At 37.8% G+C, this 27,608-nt stretch overlaps 3 protein-coding genes and 1 long non-coding RNA gene across 5 annotated transcripts; 1 reads left to right on the top strand and 3 right to left on the bottom strand.

The window, feature by feature from the left end:
• Positions 1–67: 67 nt before the first annotated feature.
• LOC107583756 (kinesin-like protein KIF23) lies at positions 68–14,942 on the bottom strand. Its single transcript, XM_016270059.1, has 24 exons — positions 14,809–14,942; positions 14,259–14,322; positions 14,055–14,183; positions 11,950–12,055; positions 11,722–11,858; positions 11,525–11,637; positions 10,579–10,746; positions 10,219–10,263; positions 9,867–9,979; positions 8,488–8,609; positions 4,877–4,979; positions 4,706–4,785; positions 4,507–4,626; positions 4,259–4,418; positions 3,935–4,096; positions 3,352–3,518; positions 2,878–3,051; positions 2,577–2,759; positions 2,000–2,299; positions 1,248–1,481; positions 1,078–1,166; positions 907–982; positions 669–739; positions 68–573 (listed from the first exon to the last, which is right to left on the bottom strand). Exons 1-24 carry the CDS (start codon positions 14,820–14,822, stop codon positions 558–560), a joined length of 2,946 nt encoding a protein of 981 aa, XP_016125545.1. The 5' UTR covers positions 14,823–14,942; the 3' UTR covers positions 68–557.
• A 27-nt stretch (positions 14,943–14,969) lies between these two features.
• LOC107583864 (membrane progestin receptor gamma-A-like) lies at positions 14,970–15,891 on the bottom strand. The gene is made up of 5 exons (XM_016270217.1): positions 15,743–15,891; positions 15,522–15,648; positions 15,347–15,391; positions 15,172–15,268; positions 14,970–15,026 (listed from the first exon to the last, which is right to left on the bottom strand). Exons 1-5 carry the CDS (start codon positions 15,882–15,884, stop codon positions 14,970–14,972), a joined length of 468 nt encoding a protein of 155 aa, XP_016125703.1. The 5' UTR covers positions 15,885–15,891.
• An 882-nt stretch (positions 15,892–16,773) lies between these two features.
• On the bottom strand, positions 16,774–18,636 carry LOC107583908 (uncharacterized). Its single transcript, XR_001609078.1, has 3 exons — positions 18,468–18,636; positions 17,023–17,249; positions 16,774–16,855 (listed from the first exon to the last, which is right to left on the bottom strand). It is a non-coding gene; the product is annotated as an uncharacterized lncRNA (long non-coding RNA).
• A 438-nt stretch (positions 18,637–19,074) lies between these two features.
• On the top strand, positions 19,075–24,540 carry LOC107583755 (DNA damage-binding protein 2-like). Of its 2 annotated transcripts, XM_016270058.1 has the most exons (12): positions 19,075–19,218; positions 19,325–19,486; positions 19,639–19,760; positions 19,838–20,029; positions 21,768–21,934; positions 22,282–22,381; positions 22,468–22,645; positions 22,751–22,896; positions 23,024–23,179; positions 23,820–23,865; positions 23,954–24,230; positions 24,430–24,540. In XM_016270058.1, the coding sequence occupies exons 2-11, from the start codon at positions 19,339–19,341 to the stop codon at positions 24,205–24,207; spliced, it is 1,509 nt and encodes a 502-aa protein (XP_016125544.1). In that variant the 5' UTR covers positions 19,075–19,218; positions 19,325–19,338; the 3' UTR covers positions 24,208–24,230; positions 24,430–24,540. The 2 variants fall into 2 exon arrangements, with proteins under 2 accessions (XP_016125544.1, XP_016125543.1); XM_016270057.1 differs by lacking the exon at positions 24,430–24,540 and having other exon boundaries at positions 23,954–24,423.
• The last annotated feature ends 3,068 nt before the right edge of the window (positions 24,541–27,608 follow it).

Raw genomic sequence — 27,608 nt, 5'->3', positions numbered from 1 at the left:
ATGGACCAAAATGAAAAACGGAATAGCTAATGTAAAAAATAATCCACTATATGAACCAAACAAGTAGATCACATGCTGTTTATTAACAGTTTTGTCTGCAGCAATATCATACAAGTGAAACTACATGGAAAGAGTGCTTTTCCAAGGTGCTGCCTACTAAAGTCATGAAAATGACTTTTACTAAAGGATTTTTAAAGAAACACCAGCAAATGCTTTGACTGTCCTAACTGCCCAAATGCAAGAGAGTATACATACATATATAAATACACAAATACCTAATGTGCTTGACAGTTAGAAAACAAAACATTTGTAACACTTTGTTTGGAAACCCACCCAGACCCACACTTACACAAAATGTGAATTTTACATGGCAACACCCTGGTAGAAAATGCAGTACAAAAACAGCTTTGGTGAACTTGTGTAGTCCTCTATAAAAAGAATTTCCATAAAAGCATTTTAAAAAAGTTAAATATTATAAAGTGAATTTGCTATTGCACACAGTGATAAGAGGCTTCGAGAAGAAAGGACTCTGCTGTGATGGCAATACTAGAGCAGTCTCAAGGCTTTCTGCGTCTACAAAATAAAATTGAGGCACATTTTTTTTAAAAAGCTGGTTTTCACCAGTGTGACTGGAGACAAGTGAAACTGTATGCAAATAAAGAGCTTACTTTGGATATCCGTGATGTTGGTATCCAGGTCCTAGGTTTGAGCCAGCTCTCATCTCCACTGCCACAGAGCACTAGATAAAGACAAGAGACAGGTTAGGAAAAACATTTATATTATAAAATACATAAACACACACCCATTCAAAATAGCAAAAAAAGTATTTGTTGACCTTTAAATATGGGCAATTAAGTCTTTAAGTGTGCAGTGCCTGCGCCTGGCTAGAGGATATCAGTATCTTACCCTTGTCTCCACATTAGTCCAGTTTCTTTCCATAGGCTCACCATCCGGACCAGTCTCTGATGATCGTCTCTTACGGCTACAATCAAAAATCACAATACAGAACATTCACTGTGAGACCTAGAAATAATATATGCTGTCAAGTTTGAATTGTATTGGTGGTCATACAATTACCTGGCCGCAACAGGGTTTTCCTGCTTAAGCGTTTCGATATCCGTGAACTGAACAGCCTGTCCTCCACCTCTAGTTTTGAACACTTCACCCTGATAAAGAGCAAAAAAAACTTTAGTTTCAGCTGACAACCAAAATCAGCCAGAGGAAGACCACTAGAAAAAGGAAGTTACCTTGATTAGCTTGGTCTGAATCTCTCCATCTGATGCAAACTCCTGGTGTGTCAGAACGTACTTGTCACACTTGGATAGAGCTTTCTCATTGGGAGCATTCACTTTGATGGCATTGGGGATGTTTGGCTGCAGAACTGTATCCAAGTCCACATTAGTGGTGGGTTTATGATCAACCCACCTCTCCCCACCTGCGGAGTGCGAGCGTCTGTGTAGAGGCCGAACCAGCGGCCCAGTCTATTCAATTAAAACACAAGCACAGTAAGACAAACAGAAGGCGGTTCTTAAGCATGCTGAAGTGTGAGTGTGTTAGTCAATCTCTACAGAAGCACAAACTAAACGTACCAAGCTGTTAAGAGGAAAGAAAAAAGCTGAAGATACGTTCCCATTCAAACAAGCTCCAAATGAAAAAAATGCTTTTCAATACACAGATATTAAAGCTGTAAATGTTGACAATTTCAACTTTTACACAACTCAATTGCTTTTCATACACTTTAGACAAGTTAAATTATGCGAGGAGTAAGAGATGACATTGAGAAGATGAAAACTCAAATTTATTTGTCTAAAAGTGCAAAACAAAGCCATTACATGGTTAAAATAAGCAGCACACAATACCTTATTTTACATATAGATCTTCTGGGTCATAATTAATACAGCTGAGAAACGGATCAAAATGTCTATATTAGGCTACAATGAGTCTATATTAATGTCTTGTTGAAGCTCTTCCTACAACTACAGCAAGATACTCTACTGACCCAGTGACCCGTTTCCTCTAGGTCTACCTCTGCTGGCTGGACAGGCACCTCTCTGGCCCAGCACCTGCCTCTCCTCCTCCTAAGACTGTCGGGAAGGCCCTGAGCTCTTTTCCTACTGTCTGGAGGCGACTGGCTACCCTGCCTACGAGAGTGCGGGACACCCTGCTCCCACTCGGAGATGCAGGAGGCCACAGACACACTGCCTGGTCTGGGGAAGTGAGGATCTGGCCTGACCGTCTGAGAGAAGTTATATATGGGCTCCAGGGAGGAGAGAGATGACTGAGAGCCATTGTAGAGAGACTGTAAGCGACATGAGATTAGTACACACATGATTTGCATGCAACACACACCAGTACATTTATATATATATATATATAAAAATAAAAAAAAGCATTCAAATGGCATTAAAAACAGGTGGGAATCAGGAAAAAAAAAAAAAAAAAGTGCTCAGGGTAATTTTACACAGACACAGAGCATAGCAGACCATGAATGGACATATAAAGATGAGGTTTGTGGATTAGGTTAGGCATAAATCTCAGGGTCAGGCGGTCTAGAAACGCATGTCAGTTAAACGTACAGGAACAGGTGACGGGGAAACAGATCTCTTGGCAGGCACTTTGTCCTTTTCTCTGGAGGGCCGCTGTGGCTGCCGGTTCTCCGTCTTTCCCTCAGTCACAATGGCTTTGAGCTGTTTGAGTTTCTCATCCTTCACCCACAGCTTATTCTGCATTTCCAGCTGCTTAGCATTTACCCGCCTCTCCTGTGGAGCACAAACAAACAAATCTTGCATTGTATCACACCACTAACAAATTAAATTGTACAAAAAAAAAAAAAAAAGCATCTTGTTCCACATATATGGTCTATGGGAAGACACTCACACACTCCTTCTCCCACTTAAGCTTGGCGTCAGTGACGATGCCCTGCATGCGCGTTTCCATGCGTCTCTTTTCAGACATTTCCCTCTGCAGCCGCTGTTCTCTGCTCTCCAGTTCGTGCTGTAGAGATCGTTTGTCCTCCTCATAGATGTTGGTGGTTTTCTGTAGAATGTCAATCTGCATACAGAGTAACATTGAAGATGCATTACAGAGGCCACATTCAACACTTTTGTTAGTCAAGATTTGTTGGAAAAAACAGTTGTCATTCAAACCATAATTATCATAGCTTAAATTGTATTGTGAATGCCAGACTGTGTAGACAAACGCTACCGTTCAAAGTTCGGGGTTTGTAAAATGTAATCTTCAAGGGGACTCTTATGCTCAACCAAGGCAGCATTTGATCAAAAATACAACAAAAATAGTAATATTGTGAAATATTATATATTTTTTATCCTGACTCAATGATGGTGCAAATACCTTGTACTCCAGCATTTTGGATTTCTTTTCCAGACGATCAATCTCATTCTTCTGGTTTTGGATCATTTTGTCCTTTTCACCAAGCCGGCCACGTTGCTCTTGGATGAAGTTCTCCTTGGAGAGAAGGTTGCTGTCTTGCTCTTGAAGCACAGACTTCAGCATGTTGGCTGAAACAGAATTGCCACCAGAAATTTGCAAAAATGTTGCAAAGACCATTTAAACAGCTCTCAATAAAGTGATTTTACCAGTTTTATTGTACTCCTCAACCATCAGCTTTCGAATCTTGTGTCTCTTCTCCAGGGCGTCAATGAGTCTGGGCAGTGTAACATCATCATTAGGGCCAGAGATCTCACAGGGAGGAAGTGGATGGAACGACTGAAGTAGTTGGTTCAATACTGTTGGAGACTCTGTAACAGAACACATCACATAATTAACATTACCCCCCCCAAAAAAACTAACAATATGAGACTTTCGGATGGAGTCCGGCATGTTAAAGAAAATGCAAATTTTGCAGAATTGCCACCAGAAATTTGCAAAAATGTTGCAAAGACCATTTAAACAGCTCTCAATAAAGTGATTTTACCAGTTTTATTGTACTCCTCAACCATCAGCTTTCGAATCTTGTGTCTCTTCTCCAGGGCGTCAATGAGTCTGGGCAGTGTAACATCATCATTAGGGCCAGAGATCTCACAGGGAGGAAGTGGATGGAACGACTGAAGTAGTTGGTTCAATACTGTTGGAGACTCTGTAACAGAACACATCACATAATTAACATTACCCCCCCAAAAAAACTAACTAACAATATGAGACTTTCGGATGGAGTCCGGCATGTTAAAGAAAATGCAAATTTTTAATGTTAACGCACATTGTGAGAGAGAATAATATGCAAGCACACACACAAAAATACCTCCATCTACAGGACCACCACGTTCTTCCAGCCTGTGGGTAAGCTCATCTTTGAAGGCCTGGTTTCTCTGTCGGCGACCAGCAGCAAAGCCACAGATGGGCCTGTCAACAGGCCGGGCCACTTCAACCTCCTGAGTCATCTCAGCAAAGCGCATCACCAGCTACACAGATGAGAAACCAAAATGTCAGTGCAACTAAAATAAATCTGAAGTGGAACAATGCACCTTTTGACCTGTTAATATTGCTTACTAAGGTCTCCTCATAATCATCAGCTTTTGGATTTACACACACGACCATCCTCACTTTGCCTTCCCCATCAAAGTAGTTCTTGAATAGATGGGTCACTTTGGAGTCCCTGTACGGAACCATCTGAGGACAAAAGTCAAGAGAGCCTATGAGGTTTCTAACATTTTTAACCAATCATATGGTCAGTTAATCTCTCACATACCTTGTTTGTGCCACACATCTGATTCTCCCTCAGTACCTCAATACATGTGCGCAGAGTCATTAAAGATTGATTGATGTTGCCTGTGAGAAAAAGAAACCCATACCCATCATATAAACCATAACACTGAAATCCTGAAGGTAATAAAAGTAGTTCTTTGTGCTGCTGCCTGACCTGCTTCACGGAGACGGTTGCCCTCTGCTCGGGTTCTGCTGGTGCGTTCACTGCCAGCCAGATCCACCAGACACAACTGGCTCACATTTACCTGACTCTTATCCTGAAAAAGGAGCAACAAATCTTTAAGTGTTTGTCAGTGGTTTCGCTGTCACAATTGAGAGCCTAACATCTCCACATGTAGGGCCAAAATGTCACATTTGAAGGTGTAGTTCTTGCAAAAATGAAAATTGTCAATTACTCACCCTTGCATTAGACCAAATTCATAAAATTTGCATTAATGTTTTCAACACAAATTCAGATATTTTTAGCGAAACTTTATATTTCCATCACTCCATTCCAACAACACCTCAAAGAGTTCATAAAGACATTGTAAAAGGAATCCATATGAATCAAGCAGTTTAATCCAAGTTTCCACAAAGTGACAATCACTTTATATGAAGAGATTTAATTTATACATTTATTCACATATGAGCATTAATTCATGCAAACAGATGATGCAGTTAAAGAGTCATAGTTTCAGTGGAATAAACTTTAAATGGAGAGACAAAAACCATTCAGGTTTCATTAAAAATATCTTCATTTATGCTTTGAGCCTTGTGAGTTTGGAACATGGGTGACTAAATTACAATTAAAATTTTTGGGTGAACTATTTCTTTAACATCTCATGAATAATTTAAACACTTTAAAAGAATCAAATAAACAGGATTCATTCAAATGCTTTATCAGACTTAATGGGTTAGTTCACCGAAAAATTAAAATTAGGTTCTGCTGGTGCGTTCACTGCCAGCCAGATCCACCAGACACAACTGGCTCACATTTACCTGACTCTTATCCTGAAAAAGGAGCAACAAATCTTTAAGTGTTTGTCAGTGGTTTCGCTGTCACAATTGAGAGCCTAACATCTCCACATGTAGGGCCAAAATGTCACATTTGAAGGTGTAGTTCTTGCAAAAATGAAAATTGTCAATTACTCACCCTTGCATTAGACCAAATTCATAAAATTTGCATTAATGTTTTCAACACAAATTCAGATATTTTTAGCGAAACTTTATATTTCCATCACTCCATTCCAACAACACCTCAAAGAGTTCATAAAGACATTGTAAAAGGAATCCATATGAATCAAGCAGTTTAATCCAAGTTTCCACAAAGTGACAATCACTTTATATGAAGAGATTTAATTTATACATTCATTCACATATGAGCATTAATCAATGCACAGAGCACATCAAATATGGCAAAGGGAAGCCAATCTTGTGCATCATGCAAACAGATGATGCAGTTAAAGAGTCATAGTTTCAGTGGAATAAACTTTAAATGGAGAGACAAAAACCATTCAGGTTTCATTAAAAATATCTTCATTTATGCTTTGAGCCTTGTGAGTTTGGAACATGGGTGACTAAATTACAATTAAAATTTTTGGGTGAACTATTTCTTTAACATCTCATGAATAATTTAAACACTTTAAAAGAATCAAATAAACAGGATTCATTCAAATGCTTTATCAGACTTAATGGGTTAGTTCACCGAATTAAAATTAGGTTGTGTTTTACTCACCCCAGAGCCATCCTAGGTGTATATGACTTTCTTCTTTCAGACGAATCCAGTCGGAGTTATATAAAAAATTGTTTTTGATCTTCCAAGCCGTTTAATGCCACTTAGCGGGTGTTGCATGCATCAGTCCAAAAGAAGAGAAATAAAAAGCACCAATCCATAAAAAAATTAAAATAAAAGTCTCTCACATGACTCCGGGGGGTGAACAAAGGCCTCCTGTAGTGAATCGTAAGCATTGCGTTTTGTAAGAAATATATCCATATTCAAAACGTATCCAAGTTTCCACAAAGTGACAATCACTTTATATGAAGAGATTTAATTTATACATTCATTCACATATGAGCATTAATCAATGCACAGAGCACATCAAATATGGCAAAGGGAAGCCAATCTTGTGCATCATGCAAACAGATGATGCAGTTAAAGAGTCATAGTTTCAGTGGAATAAACTTTAAATGGAGAGACAAAAACCATTCAGGTTTCATTAAAAATATCTTCATTTATGCTTTGAGCCTTGTGAGTTTGGAACATGGGTGACTAAATTACAATTAAAATTTTTGGGTGAACTATTTCTTTAACATCTCATGAATAATTTAAACACTTTAAAAGAATCAAATAAACAGGATCCATTCAAATGCTTTATCAGACTTAATGGGTTAGTTCACCGAAAAATTAAAATTAGGTTGTGTTTTACTCACCCCAGAGCCATCCTAGGTGTATATGACTTTCTTCTTTCAGACGAATCCAGTCGGAGTTATATAAAAAATTGTTTTTGATCTTCCAAGCCGTTTAATGCCACTTAGCGGGTGTTGCATGCATCAGTCCAAAAGAAGAGAAATAAAAAGCACCAATCCATAAAAAAATTAAAATAAAAGTCTCTCACATGACTCCGGGGGGTGAACAAAGGCCTCCTGTAGTGAATCGTAAGCATTGTGTTTTGTAAGAAATATATCCATATTCAAAACGTAATAATTACTTTAATCTAGCTTGCGCCAAGCCGTTTATGGATGGGCGCTTATTTCACTTCTTTTGGACTGAAGCACTGCAACACCCGAAACTTTAAATGGAGAGACAAAAACCATTCAGGTTTCATTAAAAATATCTTCATTTATGCTTTGAGCCTTGTGAGTTTGGAACATGGGTGACTAAATTACAATTAAAATTTTTGGGTGAACTATTTCTTTAACATCTCATGAATAATTTAAACACTTTAAAAGAATCAAATAAACAGGATTCATTCAAATGCTTTATCAGACTTAATGGGTTAGTTCACCGAAAAATTAAAATTAGGTTGTGTTTTACTCACCCCAGAGCCATCCTAGGTGTATATGACTTTCTTCTTTCAGACGAATCCAGTCGGAGTTATATAAAAAATTGTTTTTGATCTTCCAAGCCGTTTAATGCCACTTAGCGGGTGTTGCATGCATCAGTCCAAAAGAAGAGAAATAAAAAGCACCAATCCATAAAAAAATTAAAATAAAAGTCTCTCACATGACTCCGGGGGGTGAACAAAGGCCTCCTGTAGTGAATCGTAAGCATTGCGTTTTGTAAGAAATATATCCATATTCAAAACGTAATAATTACTTTAATCTAGCTTGCGCCAAGCCGTTTATGGATGGGCGCTTATTTCACTTCTTTTGGACTGAAGCACTGCAACACCCGCTGACTGCAATGATAGAGCTTGGAATAGCCAGGACAATTTTTAACCTAAATCCAACTGGATTAGTCTAAAAGAAGAAAGTCATATACACGTAGGATGCCTCGGGGGTGAGTAAAACACAACCTAATTTTCATTTTTGGGTGAACTAACCCTTTAACTTTGACAAACTTATCACTACGGGGTGCCAAACCCCTACAAATGTCACATTCATCAGTCCAGCAGCAAGATCAGAAACAGGAACACTGCATGTTTTTTTTTTGGTACTAAACTTCTGACACTTCATATGTATCTGAATAACAGAGGTTAACCTTGAATCAAATGGCATTAGTATTAAAATTTATATTTTTAGTTTACAAAAATGTTTCTTCCAAAAAATAAAGTCTTGAAATCTGACCTGAAGCACATTGTCTCCATCTGCATCCAGAGGTGCTTGTGCCAATTTAATAATGAACACACTGTGAGAGCGGCTGGACTCACGGTTCAATTGCGTGTTTGCAATCCTGCGCTTCTTCTGACCTGTGTTCAGAAAACAAAAGATCTCATACTAAAATAGCCATGTGCGCTAACTACAAATAAAACCATTAAAGGGGTCATATGATGTTGCTAAAAAGAACATTATTTTGTGTATATGGAGTAATGAAATGTGTTTATGCGGTTTAAGGTTAAAAAAAAAATAAATAAAAAAATTTTTTCCACATACTGTAAATTGTTTCTCCTCTATGCCCCGCCTTTCTGAAACGTGTCGATTTTTACAAAGCTCATCGGTATGAAAAGCGAGGTGTGCTCTGATTAGCCAGCTATCTAGTGCGTTGTGATTGGCCGAATACCTCAAGTGTGTGACAGAAATGTTACGCCCCTTACCATACTGTGATGTCGTGTCCCGGCTGTAGCGACGAAACAAAAACCATTAAAACCCATTATAAACGAGGCATTTGTTACATCCAGTGGGGACATTATTACGGATTATAATGACTTATACCAGGGGTGGCGAACGTCGGTCCTGGAGAGTCGCAGCCCTGCAGAGTTTTGCTTCAACCCTAATCAAACACCTGAACAAGCTAATCAAGGTCTGAAGGGTTACTAGAAAGGTGACTACAGGCAGGTGAGTTTTAATTAGGGTTGGAGCTGTACTCTGCAGGGCTGTGGCTCTCCAGGACCGGAGTTCGCCACCGCTGTCTTATACTGTCTTTTTTTCACGTTGGGTTGCATCGCACCACGTAAGCATAAAACCATGCCTTGGTGGGCCTGAGTGAGCGGCGGCGGGCCCGGCAGATTCGACGAAGGAGCAGCTGGTGGGCTTGCGGCAACCACATGAGACCACCCCGGGCTGGACCCCGCTTCGTCCACGGTGAAAGCCGATCCGGCGATCCACAGCATGAAATTTTGGAAGGCCAAAGTAGTTTTGCTTTCACAACAAAGCACACAGAACCACTTCTCAACATGGCGGCAGCAACAATACTACAGCGAGAATAAAAGTTACGCCTTCTTTCTTTGTGTGAACATTTGGGCGGCGTTATGCAAATCTTCCCACATAGTGACGTAGACATGTGGGTGCGTGTTAGAACGAGCCGTTTTATGTAGGCGTGGTTGACTCTTAACTTTCATAAAGAAAGATTTGGATTTGAGACTTTAGTCTTTGTAACTTTACAGATCTTCTTTATGCACCAAGAGCTTGTAGCACTCCAAAGAGAAAGGAAAAATTGAAAGCGCATCATATGACCCCCTTAACATTTAAAAAAAAAAAAAAAAAACTTAACATCTACATCAGCTTACCTCTCCAAAAGACTTCAAAAGCTTCCTCTGTTGACTTGACTTCAACTTCAGTGCACCCAGCCACATACATGTTGTGATTTTGATCTTCACGCAGTATTTTGGATTGGGGTGGTCTGAAATGCGAAATACAGTATGATAACATTTCTGTAACTACAGAGTAGGCAACAAAGCTCAATCTCTGCATGGGCGCCTACCAGCAAGTAAAACAAAAGCACAAGACAAAGCGCATACAGACACCCTTGAAGCACTTGAAAGCATAAGCCAGGACGCGCAGAACAGCTACACAAAGGAAAGAATATCATTATCAAAAGGCAGCAAGTCCATCTATGAATGGATTTCATTGGCCACGTACATGAACTCAATGGTGTTTCTCAGAGGTGTGCCTGCACCATTCCACCTAATGAAAAAACAATTAATTCTAAGTGCATAGATAACTAAATGAAAAAAATATTAATGGGACTAAACCTAAATCATTTTGGTGTCAGTTCTCAATGTAAAAATTTAATGGAGTAAATATTTAAGTAAAGAAGTATTGGTTACCCACAAATTGGTACTACGGACACAACCAATCAAAGTAGATCTGAATTTTTTTATATAGACTATCATTCAAACATTTGGGGTCGATACAATTTTTTGGAAAGAAGGCTCTTATGCTGACAAAGGCTGTATTTATTGAATCAAAAATACAGTAAAAACATATTAGCCAACTTACTTGGGCTTTATTGGGTCAAAGGGAGTCTCTTCCAGGAGATCATAGATATAGTTGTTGTAAATCTCAATGTAAGAGACAAAGACACTGTAGCTGCTATCTTCATCCACTTCACCTGCCTTACAAGCCTCCTCTGGACTGATCATGTCAGCAAACTCAGGGTCAATTCGCCTACAAAACAAGAACAGCATATAAACTCACTATATTTAATTTAAAACAGATCAGGCAATTTGTAACTTTAAAGGTGCAATAGGTGATGGTCTTCAGAAATTGTTTTTTTGTAATGCTGGTTGAAAGTCTCTTCACATCCCGATAGCAATCATTAAATTAAGTGGTCTAAATGTATTTGTCTGTATTTGTATATTCTGTGGAAGGCGCAGGATCAAGAAATGTTTGTCCAATCAAAACTCGCACTGAGCGTTTTAATATGCTTTCCTACCTGCCCGTCAACGTATGTATTAGCATACCTCTGAGCACCCTGTTCGCAGCAGACAGGATACATCATCAGCGCGTTTACGCATGCTGTGCAGACTGCAGACAGAGCGAGGATGGAAGGCAAACATCAACAACCCGATCTTCCTTCCTGGTATTGTAGTACTTTTAAAGTTAAAAACCAGCGGTTAATCCAGTCCTCGCGCTAGCTCGTTAGAAGTGAGCTACCTGCATGAACTGTGATCGATATGATCCCTACAGTGTTCATTGCTCCCTACTCCCTGAGCGGGTGAAATCCGTTTAAGTTTACATCACTTCGGAACATGGGCTGGAATTGGGAACTACTGATGTAGCCTATTGTAGGAATGTTGTCTCTGGTCTGAGAGCGTAAATGCGTTCGGGGGCGTGGCTTTGGACGGCGATTGCAGGGAGGGTGGGACGTTCGCTTTCAGTGCTGTCAGGCTAAAGTTAGCATTTTCCAAGATCTCCTACTGCACCTTTAATTACTTGAATTAACCTTGTTGTTGGGGTCTTTGGTACAGATGTCTGGCTGTCTCGCTTCTGTCGGTCCAAGAGCGCATCTACCTGATTCTGTACCTCCATGCCATTTTTATCATCAGGCTTGAAAACCTGATGAGGGAAACATCAAGATAGCTCAAGGATGGAAAATTAATTTTACATAACTGAATAAAAGTACTTGATGAATTTGCTTACATATCTCTTGGCCTGGTAGGGGCCGATGCTGTTGAAGATCATGTCGAGTGAACGTGGGAGCAGCCCACCTTGACCAGGTGAGCCAGTCATTGTGTAAGTTTTACCACTGCCAGTGACACCGTAGGTGAACAACAGACCTAGTTTAAAAAGAAAACTGCTGTCAGTCGGAGTGTTTTTAAATAATAAATCATCATCATCATCTACAAGCACACAGAAAAGTATATTTACCATTTTTACAGTGAATGAGGTCTTCTACTAGAGGTTTGGCAACATCTGCAAATAATTCCCTCTGTGTCGTTTTAATTCCAAACACTTTTTTGAAGGAATATTGTGTCTAGAAGACAATTATAGTTCATCATAGTTAAAGGGATTATAACACATCAATATGTAAATGAACATCTAGGAAGCACATAATGAGTTGTATTAGCAATATTTCAAAGTATAAAAACGCAACCAACAAACCTCCAATACTTCATTTCATTGTACAAAAATTAATTGAAAAAAGAGGCTTGAATAACTGTTCCCAACCACTACAATATGGAAATAACCATAACTTTTGCTGTACATGCAAAAAAAAGTTTAAAGATTCTTACATCAAAATACATTTACTTAAAAAGCAAAATTACATGTCTTGTTTTGAGAAATTGTGAGTTTATGCTTAAAACGAACAAATATCTGCCAGCGGGCTCAGAAAAATACACTTAATTTAACTAGTTTTAATACCCCATTAAAAGATTTGATTAAATTATCTTATTGTTCAATTCCTCAGAAAACAAGGCTTCATATCTTTATTATGCATCTGCAAATGTAATGCCACAACTTTATGAATTTAAGACTTAAGGCCAGTGTTGGGAGTAACGCGTAACAAAAGTAATGCATTACAATAACTGATTACTTTTTGCTGTAACGCAGTAGTGTAAGGCATTACTAATTCGTTTTCAGTAATATTTTACTCGGTACATGTTCAGTAACGCATGCGTTACAACGCACGTTTAGCCTAAAATTTAATTGTTCAAAGAAAATAAAAAAACAGCAAGACTGCGAGATATTAACGAATCAAAAATGCCGCAAGTAAGTTCTATTTCCTGTTCGTGGTCAGTCAATAGCCGCGTGTGGTGTCTAAGTTTGTAAATAAAAACTAATTCTTGTCATGGCATTAGAGTTTACATATAGTCCTGTTGTGTCTAATATGAATAGACCCAAGCTATTCACAGATATTGCCAGATAATCACTTTACCTCTACCATACTTTTAACAGACTTGTATCGTTTGCGATTCTGGCTGTCATCCTTTCTTGCATTGTCTTGAGCCTTCACTTGGCCAATTATAGCTATATTGTTAGTAGCCTGGACAGCCCACAGTCATTATGCTACACCATATATCCTCTACTGGATATAAAATGCTCTGCAGTACATTTTGTCATTTTAGAATGTTAAGTTCTACTTCTGTAGTTATTTTGGTGAAAGCAACTCAAAAGTAATACAGGAGTCATGTAACGCATTACAGTTCTGAGACAGTAGTGTTGTAAGGTAAGGAATTACTTTTAAATAACAGTAACAAGTAATCCATAATGTATTACAGTTTGGAAGTAACTTGCACAACACTGCTTAAGGCCTGTTCACACCAAAGACGATAACAATAAAGATATAGTTCCAGAAATCGTTCTCAATTTTAAAGAATAGCAGAGTCCACACCACAGCTATAACGATAAAGGCACAGAGAAACAACATCATTGGAATCACTTTCAGAACATTTTTTTTCTCCAGCTGATGAACAATAAAAAACTAACAGCCAATCACAATCAATCCTGCTATAATGAGCTTGATGTTAAAGCGGCAGACGAGCGTACACTTGGAATAAACAGACAATATCGTCCGCTGGTGTGGATGCTAATATAGTTATCGTTCTTGGTGTGAACGGGCCTTTACAATGTAAGATCTATTTAAGGCCTTAGTTTATGGAAGGGCAAATTAACACCAAGACCCACATAAACCCTGCATAAGCTTCAAAGGGATAGTTTTGTTTTCATGTTGTTCTAGACCTTGACCTTTTCAAGCAGCACAAAAATGATACAAAGTTTTGCAGACTCAAAACAGCAAACAAGTCATACTGACCATGTTTATGGTGCTTTTACTGGCACTTTTAAAGTTTAGCAACCCCAATACTTTCATGATATAGAAAAGTGCTACCAATAAACAAAATATGCCTTTGTGTTGCACAGAAGAATAAGGCAAACAGGATTGGAGAGGTATGACATAACTCCTAATAAAAATTAGAAGAAAACTGTGTTTTAAATCATCCTAACTGGCAATATGAGAGCAGACAGGCACTCACCTCTTTGAATTCACCATTTCTGTTGGCTTTGAGCCCATCAGGGGCATGTAACTGAATGGTGGTGTTGCTTATAACCTCGATACAGCATTCCTCATCTTCTGCACCCAGTGGCCGCACGCGACAATACACCTGCAAACACATATCGAATTAATATGCTGATCATGACTGTCATTACCCTAATGAGAACAAAAAGTTACAACATACTCCAACAGGGTCCTTCTGGTTGTTGGAAGGCTTTTTTGGAGGGCGGCGGGGGGTCTTGCCCTTCCTGTTACAAACCGGAAAATTCATACATCACTCAACAAACAAGTAATGTTATAGTTCAAGTAAAACGAGCATGGTTGAAAGAGAATCCCAACTATCTATACACTTTCGGAGTTATGATAGGAAAATGCAATAAGCTCATTACATCACTGATTTTTACCAACATAAACAACATAACGTAACGTTAAACAACATAACGTTAGTTGATAATAATAGGGATAACAAATAATCAAACTACTGCTATAAACAGAAAACGTAAGACGTAAAGCGGGATTATGAGCTGAGCCTGAAGTACAAACAATGGATTAATAGCGTGAAAACGCGACGGGCGGTGAGTAACGTTAACACTAACTAGTTAACAAATGTCTGCTAAAACCACTCAAAGACTTTCATATGAAAACAAACTCGCTTATATGTTAATAAACGGGTCTTTAAAAATGCGTTATCGGTCTAATATAACTACAGTAGAAAATGGGTATAAAACACTTACGCTTGCCTAATCATGTTGAGGTGTTTTAGTTTAATTCCGCGACGCCGTTGCCTATACAAAATTCGATGTTCAAACGTTCCCTCCACTGCGTCAGTAACAGATTTTTCAAATGTGACCAATCAGCAAGCTCAGCCACGCTTTAGACGACCGGATGTCCCGCCCTAAGCTCCGCCTGATATTCTGTTGACAATTTCCGGTTTATCCGGAGAAACAGCATTCTACAAAAGAAGGCAGGAAGTCCAATCAAAAGTACTTTCAATAAATTACCAATTCAATAAATTTCAATTTATTCACATTTCACATACAGCCAAAACAATGAGTTAAGTTTTTCCCAAAAAATTTGAAATAACCCAAAACACTTACTCTATAAAAGAGAGGGATGTTGTCAAAGAGATATGGATAGATAAAGGCGATTATCCGTAGACATTTACAGAGTTTCTGATTTAATTTCCCAGAACACCTAAAAGAGAATACAGTTTATTTACTGAATTTTTTTTTGATGTCAAGACTAAGCTGCAAAGTGAAATACAGAAATTACCTTTTAATGCTGTGATAATTATAATCAAAAAATGGTAAACCAAGTCTAAAAACGAAGAAATACAAGTGTTTAGTCCTTAAAATGTTTTTTTTTTACCATTTAATACTATTGAGGTCAAAATCCACAAAGCAGGTTAGAATATATCAACTTTTGATTTATTAATTACTTATCCTACCTTGAGTAGCAGGCCAGTGCAGTGGATATTACAGAGTTGACAACAGCTATAGGAACATAATATTTGTGAAATGTGCTATTAACCCATTTATCTGGAAATGAGTAAGAGGAGTAGGTGATGGCAGACCCTGTTGTTGATCAATTACACAAATAAACAAAAAAGTTAGGTAAATTAAGACATAAGTATATAACTATATTTTACCCAATAGTTCCTCTACATACCAAGGCTGTAGAAGCTGAGTGCTCCATAATCAAAGAAGAAGCCGATGTGCCTGGCTCGTTCTGACATGGTACTGAAGGTATAAGCACAGCTGGAAGCAAGTGGGTACACACAGCATGACAACAGGAACACCAGAAAGGGCATCCTTCACCAACACTACCGTCAGCAGTTTCCATAAGAAAAACCTTGCTAAAAAATAAATTTCTTTACATTCTAAAAACTCAAGCATGAGTGCATGAAGCATGAAGGCATCAATGCTCTTGCAATAAAAAGTATTTTTAGTAGAAATGGACTTTTCTACTAATTAATTCATAGGAAAACCTTTCTTTGAATGAACAGTGTATCCTTCAGGTCATGGTGTATGTTGTCTTTGATATTTTTAGACTATTTTATGCATGCTTATAATGGAACCCATTCCTGTCATCTTGCCTATATGTAACTGTTTGCTCATAACTGGAGTCACTTAATCATGCAGATTTATTACAGTAAGAAAGTTATTTCCCTTAACCAGGAAATTAACATTCTTAGAATTGACAGACAGTTGACCCTGAGAGGTCAAGTAAATATCTACAGCGGATCTAAATGTTTATAATTAATTATTCATATTTCCCTTATGAGCTGATTCGCAAAGAAAGGGGCTTTCTTCTAGTGGGTATACCGTTCCCCATAGCAACCCCTAGAGGACGCAGCTCGAAGTTCCCATGAAAGGGAATGTCTCAGGTTACTTATGTAACCATGGTTCCCTGAGTAGGGAACGAGACACTGCGTCCTCTAGGTTTCTTGCCATTCTGCAGATGCAAGCTTCAGACGAAGAAGTGAATGATGTGTGCTCCCGGCGCCTATTTATACTATAGTCGCACCGGTAGTGACGTCATGGCTGTCGCCGGCCAACGAGTTGGTGTTTTTTCAATGTATGCTTCAGACACGGGTCACGATGAGGCGTTTCCCATAGCGACCCCTAGAGGACGCAGTGTCTCGTTCCCTACTCAGGGAATCATGGTTACATAAGTAACCTGAGACGTTTAATTTGTTAGCTGGAATAGACAAAGCACACAGTCTTTCGCAGAGCTGCATGGGTGGCGATACCCTGAAATGATACCATCCTCATGGAAGACCTATACAATGAAACAAATAGTCATTTGAAAATCATATTTATCAATTTAATGTATCTGCTTTAATAGTTCAAGACTGACATGATAAGTATACAACCAGTATACAACACATTCAACATTGCAAAACAATGCCATTTCTTGCAAATTAACATCAGCATTGAAAAACTTACTTTTGGAACTTGGTTGATGGTGAACACTTGAGGTAGCTTGATGAGATTGAGCATAGTAGAGAAAGGCTCCAGAAATCACAAGGTGGAGAGACCATCAGCCATCTAAAGAGTTCCTTGATTCTTTGTGACTGCTGGACTTCTTCTCTTTAGTGTTCTTCTTTATCATAATATCTCACAGTCCAGTCACCAACTCAGGATGTTTCTATAAAACTCCTCCCTAAGTGTGCCTATGAGATTTAACCATTTCAATACAACATTTGAAATCCATAAATCTTAAATATAAAGCTGTTTATGTGGAAAAACACATGAAAACTAATTCAAATGTAAGAACGTGTTGCTGTTTAACTAAACACTTCTCCAACAGCCTTTCATTAAGCTGTTATGAGCATCAGTGCAATAGACAGGGTTATCTAACCCTAGTCATAAACCTTGTGGCCGCAATTTTACCTGCCTGAATAAACACAAATGTAATCATTAAACTCTATTATTCTCATATTTATTCTGACTGAAGAACGGCTACCTGAAAATCACCATCTCTACCTCAAAATCAAAAGTGTTAGTAGAACATTAACTTAGACTGGGAAGGGGAGCAGAGGGGGAAAAATCACATAAATCTTTACCAGCTGAATATACAGTAGCTTGACACTTTTATTGTTAGGCAGTAAAACCTTCAATAGATTAATCATTGTTCAACAGAAAATTGAGGGATGTGTTAAATCCTAAAGATAACATGTGACTGGTGTATCAGAGCTCATATTGTGGGGAAAATGTATTCCATAGAATACATGAATATAAATAAACCTCATATTGGGTCCCTAATCTTTGTTGTGTGCAAAGAGCACAAAAATACTTAAACTGATAATATAACAAGTAAATGTAACTAATTACCTGCATCGGGCAATATCATTATATAGTGAATAATGATGAAGTACAGTTTTGTTGCATTTGGTGGCTACAGTAAACTAGAACACTATGAACTTGGCACAAAAAAGTCAAAGCATACATGTTTATGTGTGGAAGAAATGTTTTAACCTTTATACAGGCTATGGTTTTAACTAGTGAATCCAAACAAACATGTACTTCATGAAAGCAGTGATTGTTTTTAGCATACGCATTTCAAATAGGCTACTGATTGTTTTACAGAGAGAGAGAAAAAGTGTTAACATCACACCAAAGCTGATATATTACAAAAATATTATTTCTGTGCACACAACAGTTTATACACTTTTAAAGTAAAGCTCATCAATCATAATGAATAACACGTGGATCAAGTTTACACTGAAAATGCCAGGCAAAATTATTGAATAATTATTTGTCCTTCATAGCGGTTGTAAAATATAAAGACTGCGAATCAATGACATAGCCTACCTAATAAAATGCCTACCTACCATTCATTAAAAAACTTAAAAAAATTCCCCAAAAGACAGCCGTTTTTATTAATATACCTTTAGATGTATATGTGCTTTCGACGTTTAGTGTGTTAACTGAATAAACAACATACAGTGAATGTTTGATTTTTCCCTCCTTAATGAGTAGCGAGTGGGAGGGGAAAACATGCCTTTCTTTGTTTTCGTTGGCTGTAGGTCCCTGTGGGCTTCTGTGATTGGCCAGCAAACACTCATGAACGCGCCGTATCCAAAACGCTACAAGCACAACGCTACGCCCATCAAAGAAGTGGTCTACTTTTGCAGATGTTAGTAGTGTCTTTTTAAAAAGATTTTTTTAATCTAAATTATATTGGTATATATAAAATATTGGTTTGAACTGAGACGGTGATCAACATTCTATAAAGGTTAAGCACCTTTTTCACTGACCAATTGCAGTTGAGTTTTTAGGCACTATGTATGTTTGTACACTAAACAGCGAAGGTGCCAGGAATTTATGAATATTTCTAGCGCAGTATATTTTCGTATCTTTGAAAAATAAACATTTAAATAAACTAAAGGCATATTTAAAATAATAATAATAATAATAATATATCATGTGCATGATTTGCTCAAAGCATGTGAATACTTGCCAACATTTAGTGGCATCTAGTGGATACATTCTGTATTGCGCGCAACGATTACAAAACAGTCGGTTTCATACGTCACTGAATGTAGTCAAAATACATGTTTGTGCACATGTCGCGGTGTTGACCTCTGAGGATTCCCCGATCTGGCGGTGAATGTAATGCAGATCGTTTTACATTTGCAGGTAAGCAAGAAAGTGCATGATTCCAGTCGATCGGATCGTATCTACAGTTTATCTTTATGTGTAACAGTGGTGCATTTGACATGTTTTGTTGACCTCTTTCAAGCAGAAAGTAGACTTTAAATGGCGCGAGGAAGGGCTCGGACAGATTCCTCTGCATCGAAGCAGACGATGAACGTCAATGCAAAGAAAAGAGCGAATGAAGAACAACATCAAACACTCTCCAAGAACCTGAAAGCCAAACAAGAAGGCAAGACAGCATCAAAAACGGGTGAGCAAATCTACGAGTTATGAGTAATTCCAAAGTTTTGTTTAAATATGCAAAAAGTTTCATTTATGAATGGAAAAAACGTTTTCCATTCACCAACCAGTCACAAATATACATTTTCTAAAGAGCTCATCTGTATTTGTGTAATGTAACAGAAACCTACATACAAGCAAGTGTCAAATGGATTGGAGGTCAAAAGAAAGTAGGCCAAACAAGTATCCTTCACTACATTTACAAAAGCTCCTTGGGACAGAGCATCCATGCTCAACTGCGCCAGGTGATGACAAGCACATAACACAGGCAAACAACTTCAAACATTACAGTACTATGTAGCAACTCTTCCTTGTGTTATAGTGTCTGCAAGAGCCTTTTGTACGCTCACTTGGAACCTACAAACTTCACCGCACAGCAAGTCCCTTTGATCGGAGGGTCACTTGCCTGGAATGGCATCCCACCCATCCCACCACTGTTGCAGTGGGCTCCAAGGGTGGAGACATCATCCTGTGGGATTATGATATGCTGAATAAGAGAACTTTCATACAGGGGGTGAGATTAAGCTGAACTGAAGTGAAGAATATACTGTTCAAAAAGAAGACAAAAAGTATTTGGACACTTCCTAGTTGAATCTGCAAGCATGACTCAGGAAAGTGAAGTTACTTTTTAAAAATGTCTAGCGTCATTTGTTTGCAGATGCAACTTGGTTTAATATTTATCTAATGCAATGACATACATACAATTTAGGTGTCAGTTAAGTGTCCAAATAAGGGCTCCAAGGGTGGAGACATCATCCTGTGGGATTATGATATGCTGAATAAGAGAATTTTCATACAGGGGGTGAGATTAAGCTGAACTGAAGTGAAGAATATACTGAATATACAAAAAGTATTTGGACACTTCCTAGTTGAATCTGCAAGCATGACTCAGGAAAGTGAAGTTACTTTTTAAAAATGTCTAGCGTCATTTGTTTGCAGATGCAACTTGGTTTAATATTTATCTAATGCAATGACATACATACAATTTAGGTGTCAGTTAAGTGTCCAAATACTTTTGGGATTTCAGTAATATCAAATTATTTAGAAATGTATACTGTTTTCCTCTGCAGTATAGTTTACTAATATACACAGTTTACTCACTTAAAAATAAATGCATAAATAGCTAAATTATATACTATTAAACATCTTAAGTAAGAGTACAGTACACTCAGAAAAAAGGGACAAAACTGTCACTGGGGCGCTTTCAAAAGGTACACATATGTACCATTTAGGGGTAAATAAGGGACACAAATGTACCTTTTAGCTTTTGTACTTTAGGGTACTGCCCCAGTGACAGCTTTGTACCTGTGTAAAGGTAAATTTGAGCATTTGCATATATACACAGATTGCAGTAGATAATTGTAAAAGATGCAATTTTGCCAACTACTGAGATTTTCTCCTCTGTTCGTCCAGATGGGACCTGGAGATGCAATATCAGGCATGAAGTTTAACCAATTCAATACCAATCAGCTGTTCACCTCATCTATTTGGGGTGCTACCACCCTTCGGGATTTCAGTGGATCGGTTGTACAAGTCTTTGCCAAAACAAATTCATGGGAGTAAGCAAGTTATGGCTGTTCTCCCATTTGCTTTCAAAGAAACATAGACCAGACAGAGATTTGAAATGCTTTAAACAAGCATTTTTCCTTAATTTGATCTGATCCTTGTCCATTTCTGTTTATTCGCCTGAATTATAGTACAGTAAGTGTGCAAGTTCAACATCAGTTATCAGTGTTTGATTCAGTTGGCTCTTAAATATGGAGGAACTTGCCTGTGTTTGAAATTTAACACAGTTTTAGTGTTACCAAGATATAAAATTGAGTTCCATGCCATATATAAAGAGGGCATTAAATGTATGTTCTATTCGTGCATATTTTGGTCTCCTGATTGGTATAAAGTTAGATAAACGCTGTGATAGATCAGAGGATGAAATCATGTGATTGTATGTGTGACAGTATGCTCATTGTGCTTTGTCATTGATTATTCTGCTTTTAATTAAACGTAATGTTCTATTAGACTTTAGGTTATCTAAGATAAATCTGTTTTGTCATTAACGTTGTCCTTCAATGTGTGTGGAATGTATTGTAAATGTTGGTATGTTATTGGCTGTGTTGAAGAACATTGTTTGTCTTTATTTCCTTCATGTTGTTGTGTCGGTTTAGTTGCTGTATAAATCTTTAATCATGTTCAACCCATAGTCCTCCCTGTATGTAGATCTAACAAGCCTGTGTTTGTCTATTGTGTCCATGCAGAAGGGAGCTGGTGACTTTATAGGGGGTATGAAGTTCTGCCTCACAGATGTTTCCAAAATCTTTGTTGCTTCTGGTGATGGCACAGTAAGCGTGCAGAGTTTTGAGGGCCTCCAAAGTCAGATATTGTCTCGAACCCCAGATTGTGGCCATGACCACCATGATCTTTGGTGAGGACAGTACTTGTGTGAACTCTTGTGGATTGCCCTGCAGTGTTGGGAAATCAAATATACTTTACATATTTACATAATGCATGTTTATGTTCAGTATTTCATATTGCTGTTCTGTATAGTATAGATCGAGTGTTGATTTGTCTGAGATTGTTTGCCACATTTGTCTCTCAGAAAGTCTCTTGCTTCTTTGAAAAGGTGTGATCACTGGCATTTTATATATATATATATATATATATGTGTGTGTGTGTGTGTGTATTTCACTGCCATTATATCCAGTATAAATTGGATATTATGTGAAGATGTATTTGTGTATAGTTTTAATGCCACAAATGTCACTCTCCCAGTTACTGGTACTGCTGTTTGGATGTGTCTGTTAGTCGTCAGATGCTCGTGACTGGAGATAATACTGGACGACTTCTTCTGCTTGGCCTGGATGGACATGAGGTAAGTGAGGGAAATGTCTAAATCAATTCTTATAGCCAAAATCAAGAATAAAGCTGTCTGATATATATATTTTCAAAAACATTTAGATTTTCAAAGAGAAGCTGCACAAAGCCAAAGTGACCCATGCAGAATTCAACCCTCGTTGTGATTGGCTGATGGCTACATCCTCTGTCGATGCTACAGTCAAGCTGTGGGACCTCAGAAATATTAAAGACAAAAGCAGTTATATCGCTGAATTGCCTCATGAAAAACCAGTCAATTCTGGTGAGAGGCTATATAATCAGTAAAAAGGGAGGGGAAGAAGTAATAAAAATTGTCTCTCAACTGTACAATGCAAATAAATTGAAATTAATTTTCTTTTTCTTTCAGTGTACTTTAATCCAACAGACAGCACCAAGCTCCTTACTACAGACCAGAGGAACCAGCTCAGGGTATATTGTTCATATGACTGGTCTAAACCTTATCAAATAATTATTCATCCTCATCGACAGTTCCAGCACTTAACATCCATCAAGGTAAGAGTTCCTTTAGCCTAAACTGCAAACTTTCCAAGTTGTTATGTAATCAAGTTTACAGGCATATTAGTGATCCAGGACTATTGACATCATAGAGTTTAGTTTGTCTCATTTTTTTTCCCATCAGGCAACCTGGCATCCCATGTATGACCTCATCGTGGCTGGCCGTTACCCAGATGATCAAGTATTAGTCAATGACAAGAGAACTATTGACATTTATGATGCCAACAGTGGTGGGATTGTGCATCAGCTGAGAGACCCCAATGCTGCTGGTATCATATCTGTACGAATGTTTTTACTTCTACTTTTAAATATTTAAAAAATATATAATGTTAATGATTAGGATTCCTAAAATTATAATTACTACTCAAAAGTTTGGAGAAATTATTAATTTCTTTATGAAGTCATAAAGAAATTAATGCTTTAATTCAGTGAGGATGCAGTAAATTGATCAAAAGTGAGAGTGAAGACATTCAGAATAATACAAAAGATTTCTATTGCTGTTCTTTTGAATTTTCTATTCATCAAATAATGAAGAAAAAATTATCATGATTTCCCCAAAAATATTAAGGCACAGTTGTAAACATTGATAAAAAATGTTTCTTGAGTACCAAATCAGCATATTATGTTTTCAGAAGGATCATGTGACGCTGAAAACTGAAGTAATGACTGCTGAAAATTTAGCTTTGCCATCACAGAAATAAATTAAATTTTAAAATATATTAAAACAGAAAACAGTTATTGTAAAATATTTCACAATATTACTGTTTTTAATGTATTTCCATAAAATTATCATAGCCTTGGCAACCATAAGACACTTCTTTAAAAAATGTTTTGAACGGTAGTATATATATATAATCGTAGGTGGACTTGATATCTGATTGCAGGCACTACTATAATATCTCATGTTTATTTTATTTCAGCTCAACAAGTTTAGTCCAGCTGGAGATGTGCTGGCTTCTGGAATGGGTAAAATATAATTTACTGTTTATAATCATAGTAGTCGGGGCTGATAGACGATTGAATTAATTCAGAAAGTTGTAAACTTTAATCACAGGCTATAACATTTTGATCTGGAACCGAGAGGACACACTGAACAGTGTTAATCAGAAACAGACAGTGGAGAAAGTGGAGGACAGTGGAGGCAGACCTGGAACCTCCAGATCCCAGCGTCGTACTCAGCAGCATACGAATAGAGACAGAAGAGCAGCTGCTGATGATGCCAAGCTCAAGAAAAAGCTGTCATCACTGTCATCAACAGAGACCAAGAGCAAGACAGAATGCAAGACATCAAAAGCAAAGAAAAAGTGAGAGAGAATACACACTGCGCTTTACACACTGAGCCCCCAAAAAGCCCCGGATAGTCGAAAGAAAAAGAAAAAGAATAATAATAATCCTTAGAAAAACAATAGGCCCCTGCGCCTTAGTGGCTTGGGCCCTAAATATAGCTGCAAGGAGCGTTGGCGGGCCCAAGCCATCAGTGCAAATGCCACCCGGGTGGCATCAGGAGAACGGTGCATAGCGGGCACATGCAAACTAGATACTTAAGGTCTCAGGCTCATGTCAATATATAAATCCTGGAACAACAAAAATTAATCTAAGGACTTGTTTTGTTACCTTTTATAGGTCCTAAAATATGTATATTCTGATCAAAATAAACTTTTGTACTTTTTTACATTAAAATCTTCGTTATGTGTCTTTATTAGTGTAATAAGAGGTTCATATATAGGTTCATCATATAAACCAGATACAAATAATCAGGATGTTACTTTAAATTATGTTTATTTAACAAAGTTCAGGAGGAACACCTTTTTATATATATATATATATATATATATATTATAGCCGACTAAACCTCTGTGCCTTTACAGTTTTCCAGCATCCCTCTTGACTTTTCCTATCCCAGCCTAGGATATGGGGGAGTACTCTGGGTTCGGGCCAAATTCCGAACTCAGAGTCCTCCCCTCGGATAGTACGCCAAATATGCACACTCTTCATCTGATTTTCTGAAGTGTGAACTTGTGAATCACTGGTATGTTTATTGCTAGTTAAGACTTGCGTAGCTGAACGAAAGTAACATTTGCAAAACGACCAAGAATATCCATCCAGGCCTGCTGCTCTGACTCCAGCCTCTGATTTCGTGCCTGGTAGGCTGAATAGATAGTCCCGAGGAGGAGGGTCTCAAAACGGGCCTGAGTGAAAGACTTGTCTTGCTCTTCCAGCATAGCCAGTAACTTCTCCATTGCAGACACAGTCTTTGGGATACTGTCGTTTATGAGAGATAAGAAAGCTCGCCCTTGTCGCATAGATGCAATTTCTTGATCCTGCATTATTGTCGACATCAATCTCCAGTCCTCTCCATAAGAACTAGGATTTTTTTTTAAATAGTGAGCTGATCTGTATGATATGGAGCCTGTTAAAAGATGTGGTGATTGGAAAAAAATGAGCTTCTGTTTGCTTGCAAAACATTTGTGGGGTTTTTTAAGTATTGTGTTCAAACGTGCCTTTGCTCACAACAGCACTGAAATTTAGTTTTTTTTTCTTCCACCTCATATTAAAAATGTCTTGAGGAAATGCAAAAGTGTTTGAGAGTGAATGCAAAGTTTCTTGGGGAAACAACATTCTTGTGAGTGAATGCAAAGTTTCTCGGGGAACACAAAAGTTTTGCTTGCAAATTCAGAAAATATAATTACATGAATATAATTATATATATTTTTTAATTCCTTCTATCTCTTTTTTTCCATCACCATGTGCCCTTCGGGGCTCCGTAGAGCTGTGTCTTCAGCATTTGTCTATATTTGTAGTTTAGTTAGATCGTAAGATTATAATCTTAGTATTTATTTGCATTTTGCTTAAATAGTCCTGGAGTGTGAGAACTGATTAAATATTCCATGTAGTCTCTCAATACAGTGTTATAAAATCTGCATGCATAACAATTATGTACAAATTAGAAATTTTTGAAATATTTTAGATGAAATGTAGAACAAATATCTGCATAGCATGTTATGTAAATCACTAAAGTCTATTAAGTTTTATATTAAAAATGTTCATACACAAGCGTGTCAGAGTGTATTTAAGATAAATTTTATCATTCCAGTGACACACTTCCATAGCCTATAGTTTAACTGATCTTTGAAATAAATCTGTGTTTTCCCTACAATAGTGAATTCAATTAATGTACATTAATACATGGTCAAATTAATTGTGGCTTGTAGTGCTGTGTGGAATGTATTATGGCTATACCTTCTTACCTCAAACATCAGGTTAGCATCACTTACAGATCTGATAAACCCTTGATGTGCGAGTCCTCCGTGCAGAACAGCTGAAACATCTGAATGACAGCACACAGACTCATGAGTTAGGTGGAAAGCAGTAAGACAAACAAGCCTGAGCTATTGGTCAGTGCTATGTGAGCAATACCATGATAAACTGAATATGAATAATACAAAACCAAAGTTTTAAGCATCAAGCTAGCAGAATTTAAAGAGGAAAATAGTCCAAACATGCCCCAGAAGTTCCCAGTGCTGGAATAGCTAATAAAACCAAGTACTACTACTATGATCACAAGGAAAACAAGTCTGCACATATGATTACAATCTAAATAAAAGTGTACAAAGACAACGATTTAAGTATTTAAACAGAAGCATTGCACATGTCCTCACGTTAAGTTCAAAAATCTTTTTCCAGGGCTCCCTGAAGCCAATGAGACACAGGACAACCCATACAACTTTGATCTGAGTCAACAACATTGCCACAAAAATAAAACCACTAGATTCACGCAGCTTTCAGTCATCATCCGTTTTAGCCCCACAAAAACGAGATTCCAGAGTCAGTCCTTAGTGCGTGGCATTTTTCCACCTGCGGAAAAAGACCATTTGAGCCAAACTGGGAGAGTAAAAATGCGACTACAAGTGATAGTGACTTACATCTGTTTCCTTTTTATTGTAAATAATTGTATGATATTGTGTAATAGAGCTTAATGAAATGCTAATTAAGTTATTTGAGAATACGTTTAAAATATTTAACGTTAAAAATATATATATTGATATGCATTGCAATTACAGGCCTATTTTATTTAATTTTTTTAGTTTAGTAAGATTATTTTTTTTGTCCTCTTATTATGAAAGGGTAAACTTCGGTTCACACTCCAATACAGTAGGTGGCGATAATGCACCTTAACATTGGTGCTACCCGCCATAAAACCGACGAAGAAGAATTACAGGCCTCCAACGCAGGCGGCGTGATTTTTTTTCCCAAACCAGTTGGGCGCAAACCCCACCCCGCAGCCATGACTCATGTCTCTGGTTCGATTTCATTGGTCAATTATATCACAGCGCTGATTGGCTACACCGCGTTGACACAAACGAACTCATTTAAGTCTTAGACCACTAGTATTTTCACCAAAAAAAATGGTTTTAAGCCAGTTATTTCTGTTTTTTTGCTGTAGTGTGTCAGTAGGAAATCAGTTTACATTTCCAAACATTCATTTTGCCATTAATTGTAATAATGCAGTGAGATTTTTGTCTGACAACAGCCAGTGCTCCACAGAGAGATCTGATCTGATCATCATCAGTCTGTCTGGAGTCACATGAAGAAACAGAACAAACTGAGACAGACTCAATCCAGAAGAACTGATGCTTCAAGATGCTTTAAGAAACCTTCCTGCAAAGCTACCTGAAAAGCTATGTGCAAGTGCACCGAGGACAAAAGCT

Source organism: Sinocyclocheilus grahami, unplaced genomic scaffold (genome assembly GCF_001515645.1).
Source record: "Sinocyclocheilus grahami isolate Dianchi unplaced genomic scaffold, SAMN03320097.WGS_v1.1 scaffold55.1, whole genome shotgun sequence".
Lineage (NCBI taxonomy): Eukaryota > Metazoa > Chordata > Actinopteri > Cypriniformes > Cyprinidae > Sinocyclocheilus > Sinocyclocheilus grahami.
Note: the sequence above shows the minus strand (reverse complement) of the source record. Positions and strands in the feature narration are given on the sequence as shown.